The following is a 5,117-nucleotide window of genomic DNA, read 5'->3' on the forward strand; positions in this document are numbered from 1 at the left end:
AATCTTTTATCACAGTCCACAGTGAAACCCAGGAGAGGTTTATAAAAATAATTATGTGCAAGTAATTACATGGATATGATTATCAACCTCTAATCATCTAACAGCTCCAGGTTGACAACCAGTGCTGAAGCGATCAGGTATGAAGTCTTGCTCTTGCCGCAGAGATAGGCACTTCAGTGTGGTATTTGGGTCATGTGAGGACTCATTTTTTTGCTGTTAATGCCGACATTGTATCACAGTTCACCTTCAGACGCCTAGGTATTGCTTTGATGAGTAGTTAGATTCTTCACAGACCCTAAATTTGTTTTCTGGAGACACCCCTGGTGCCTTCACCATGCGCATACATGGCGTACGCCACCAAAGAACCCATCCCTGTGCAGTCCAGTTTCATTGAACTGAAACGTCACTTGTTCTTTGCCTTTTATTAAGTTCACTTAGGTTGACCAAATGAGCTTCCCTAAAGTAAACAGGCTTATAAAATATCAGGATGATTCTATCTTTAGGTGCTCAATAGAAACAAATACTTAGTTCAACTAGAAAACTTTAAAAATGACTTTAGATACAAAAGTGTAACAATTATACTGCGCAATACATCTTTATATATCACTAAGCCCATGAAATTAAAAAAGTTTTTTTTTTTTTTTTGCACCATCAAGAACAGCCACAAGTCCTGAACCTCCATTCTTTACGCATCCTTGATCAGAGTAAACTGAAACTTGGGAATGCTTGGGATTCAAAATACCCTGAGCACATACTAGTGCAACACCACAAAGCATACATAATCCATCGGAAAACGGGGGGGGGGGGGGGGGGGGGGCAACAGCGAGAATCGGATGGTGCTTTATTATACAAGCATGAAAGAAAAGTTCCTTTGGAAAATAACTTCTTGGGTGGACTTCTGGACCAGTGAGGTAGCCCGAAGGGGGAGAAGTGGAAGCGGAACTTGGTCCCCACGCGCGGTGCCCGCAGCCGGGCCCCGGCGCCCCCCGCGGGGACGAGGCCGGGGCCCTGCAGGCTGCCCCCGGTGCGGCCGGGGGGGGGGGGGGGGAGGGTGTCGTCGTGGGGGTCCCGGCGCCCCGTCCCGAGTCCGAGCGAGCCGTAAAGTGCAGCAGAAGAACATGATCCAGACGAAAGCAATGTAAACAGGTGACTGATATCGGTCCCTTTGTCCGCGCCGCGGCGGAGCGGAGCGGAGGCGGCGGGCAGAACCGGGCGGCGGCCGCGGCCTCACGACGGCGCCACGGGCAGGCGGCGCACCCGCACCACGGGGGCCAGGTCCACGCCGAGGATCCGCTGTGCCCGGCGCAGCGCCGCCGCCAGGCTCCGCCGGCTCCACACGCTGCCCCGCACCCGGATGGTGGGGAAGGTGGTGAGGCGGGGGGTGGCCGCCTGCCAGATCTCCTCCAGCGACTTGCCGCCGAAGGGCGCCCAAGCGGGCCCCTCCGCCGGGGTGCCCCCCGTGCTGTCCTCCTCCTCCTCCTCCTGCTGCTCCTCCTCGCCCGGAGGCACCGGCACCGCCGCCGCCGCTGGGCGCTGCCACCCCCGTCCCCTCCTGCGTCGCCGCCGCCGCCGCCGCCGCTTGGCGCTGCCACCCGCGGCCACGGCCCGGCGCTTGGCGGCGGCGGAGGCCGGGAGGCGCCGCTTGCCGGGGCGGCGGCGGGGCCGCTCGGAGGAGGGCGGCGGCGGGTCGGGGACGACGGCGCGGCAGGAGGCGTAGCCGTAGACGTCCTTGCTGCGGAGGATGACCGGGGAGAACTCGTGCTTGAGGCTGCAGAGGAAGTTCCACAGCTCCGAGTCGGAGCTCATGAACTCCGTGGACTTGGGCATGAAGAGCTTGAGGGCGTCGCTCAGCGCCTTGGTGCCGGCGAAGGAGACCTGCGACCGCGAGTACACAACTTTCTCCGCCTCCCCTTGCAGCCCCCAAGCGGCCGCCGCCGCTCCGCCATCGGCTGCTGCTGCCCCCGCTGCCTCCGCCGCCGCCGCCTCCTCCGCCGCCCGGGCCCCCTCTGCGGCGCTCCCCGCTTCTTGGTTCATCCTCCCGGCTCCTCTCTCCAGCGCCGCCTGCTTCCTACTGCGGGTCATGGAGGCGGAGGGGCAAGGAAAGGGGGGCGAAAAGGAGGCGCGGAGAAGGCAAGAGGACGGGCGCCACTCAGCCAGCCGCCGCCGGGCGCCCGCCGCCCCGCCGCCGCCCGCTCGCCGGGTGGGAGCGACGATCGATCGCGGCCGCCCCGGCACAAAATGGCGCTTTAAAGTCCCAGGCGGGGACTGCGCTCCGGCCCGCCCTCCCTCCGCGCCCGGCGGTTGGCCCGTTTGAAACGCGTCGCGGCGGGCCGAAACGCCGCCCTCCGCCCGCTGCAGGCGGCCCTCGGGGGGGTCCGAGGCCTCCCTGTGGGGGGACCGAGCTGGAGGCGTCCGGGAGGGCTGCGGGGGGGCTTCACCCCCGAGGGCAGAACCCGCCCGGGGGCGGGGGCGGTCCCCCGGGACTGTGTGTTCCCCGAGGGACAGCCCCGGGGCACGGGCGGGTTCCTCGTGCCGCCATGTGCCGCCATGTGCCCAGTTGGCGGCCCCTTGCTTCCCTCAGGGGACAGCTCCCGGCAGCTTCGTGCTCGGAGGCTGGGCTGCCCTGCTCGTGGTCGGCCAGCGGTGGTGGCGGGGTCTGGTGGGCCTCACGCGACCTCTGTGCCGTGTGCCGCAAGAGAGAGGCTCTGCACCCAAGGGTTAGAGGCTTCGAAGCTTGTCCCAGAGCTTGAACAAAGGCTGAGTAAAACAACAAAACAGAATAGAATCTCGTAGTTGAGTTGAAAGGGCCAGACAGTGATCATCAAGTCCAACTGCGTGACCACTTCTGGGCTAAACAAATGTTGAAGTGTATTGTTGGGGGCATTATCCAAATGCCTTTTGAGCACTGACAGGCACGGGGCATCAACCAACTCTTCAGGAAGCCTATTCCTGTGTGTGACCATCCTGAAAGTAACATCTTCCCAACATCCAGCCTGACTCAAAATGGGTGAACAGGCATGATACAATGAAGTCCACCATGCAACCTTTAAGTACAACCATCCTGGTCCTGCAGAAGGGTTTTTTAACATCAACCCATTGGTCAGTACCTCAACAACGGCATCAAGACATTGAAATGTTCACAGCATCATTGGGATTGGCCTCATATCCCAGCAGTGCAGTCCTGTAAGGAAGTCCAAAAAACCCAGTCCTCGTGTTGGCTGAGCCCTTTATGAGCGTCATCAGCTCAATGAGTCCACACTGCCATTTCGTCCTGCATGACACTGCTATGCTTGCAGCTTTACAGGACAACTTTGTCAGCTGCCATGAGCCCTCTTGTCTCTCTAGAAGGTGCTTTCGAATAATTCAGAGATTGCTGTCATGGGAAGAGTGTCTTGTCAGGTTTTTGGATTATTTCAATTAAATCAAAGCTTCCCAGCACCCAGAACAGCAAAGTGTCGGCAAGAGCTGAGGTGGTTTAACCTTCCCTACAAACCCTACTTGGGGTTTGATTAGGCTCCTAACTAATTACTTTCTCTCAGCGTCAGTAAAGGCTGATGAATAACATTATTTTTCTTCATATGCAGTCTTTGTTCTGTAATTAATCTTTCAGTTTAGAATAGGGAAATCTTTTATTCTCAACTCATCCCTAAATTGGAATGTCTAGGAAGCTACTCAAATAAGAGGCAGAAATTATGCATAAGAAATTATTTCCTACTGCCAGTGGAAATAAGTGAATTTTCTTCACAGTATAAATTGGCTTGTGTTCATGGGAAATTCAAGAATATTAATCCAAATAACCACATTAAGTATTACCAAAACTGTTTTAAGTCTTCATGGGGACAATCTTGAGGTTTAGCCATATTCCAAATCAGCTTTATAAATGATCTGTTTTTTAAAAACGCCCTTTCCCCAAATGATGGTGTTAGTACAGTTTTTAATTAGATTCAATTTCACAGCACACTTCAGAGCATGGTGGTGCAGGCAGATTGCTTTACCTGAGGAAGGTATCCTATAACACAGAGGATAAAAACCCGTAGCTGGAAGCCTTATTGCCAGGCATCTCCTGATCCAGCTGTGCTGCAGTTCATCACACTCTGGCACGAGCGCCTGGTCCCAGCCATGGAGTAGCCACCGCTTCGCAAGTCTCATTGCCAGCTGGACCACAGGAGCTGACCTGTGCTTGTGTTCTCAGCGGTGGAGCTTCCTCACTGTCATATTCAGCAGCTCACTTGGTAAGTGGGTCCTCATTAAACTTCAGAAACCCAGTTGCTTATAATCATTGACCATGACCTTTTTTCTGAAATTACAAACATTTCTGGCATACGAGTTAAATGTCATTGCGGTGGAGGTGGGAACTTTTCAGCAAGCAGTAGAGGAGTCACTGTATCCACAACGTAAAGGACAGATTAGTACATTTTTGTTTTAATTGGCATTTACAAATTATTTTGACTTTTTTTGCTTCCAGTACGGATGATATCATTCTACAGGGTAGAATGTAATCTCAGCTTTACAACTTCATTGTAGTTTTCTGCAGTGTAACATTCCCCTTTTAATACGTTATGAAGTCATCTTGGGAAAATCCATGGTAATTGGCTCTTTCAGTAATTTACAATAGCCCAGTAGAGTAATAATGATGATAATAAAATTAATAATGCTTTGGAAGTACATCTTCATTTCAATCATACCACTGCCTATAAGCATTAATTATCACTCACAGCACTCCTGAGTTATGTAAGTAAATATTGCCTTTCTGTAACAGATGAATAGAATGAAGAAGTGGATTAAAATGACTTGACTAAGCTGTATGGACACAATGACTTTATTTTCTGTAGGTCTCCTTAATTTCTAACAATCTTTCTAAAAATATAGTGAATGTCTACACTGAAACAGAAGAAAAAAATCTGGTAATCTTTGTTCCATTTATTAGAATTTCTTTGTAGAATTCTTAAGAATGGGAAATGAAGTATTAATTGACACACTACTGCATTGACACTTTATTTCTTAAATAATTCCTGCCTAGTACCAAACACTGCTGGTAACTATTAAAATGTTATCTTGTACATATGGTCACACTGAGTTTTGAGACATGCTCAATAGCCCTAATATCCAGGATATTA

General features: G+C 52.4%; 1 protein-coding gene across 1 annotated transcript; it reads right to left on the bottom strand.

The window, feature by feature from the left end:
* Positions 1-407: 407 nt before the first annotated feature.
* CCDC71L (coiled-coil domain containing 71 like) lies at positions 408-4,779 on the bottom strand. Its single transcript, XM_080575816.1, has one exon. It carries the CDS (start codon positions 2,080-2,082, stop codon positions 1,228-1,230), a length of 855 nt encoding a protein of 284 aa, XP_080431942.1. The 5' UTR covers positions 2,083-4,779; the 3' UTR covers positions 408-1,227.
* Positions 4,780-5,117: the final 338 nt, after the last annotated feature.

Source organism: Anser brachyrhynchus (genome assembly GCF_964034855.1).
Source record: "Anser brachyrhynchus genome assembly, chromosome: 1".
Taxonomy (NCBI): domain Eukaryota; kingdom Metazoa; phylum Chordata; class Aves; order Anseriformes; family Anatidae; genus Anser; species Anser brachyrhynchus.

Excerpts from the sequence above, each read along its gene's own strand:
- CCDC71L (XM_080575816.1), bottom strand. The coding sequence starts at position 2,082 with ATGACCCGCAGTAGGAAGCAGGCGGCGCTGGAGAGAGGAGCCGGGAGG.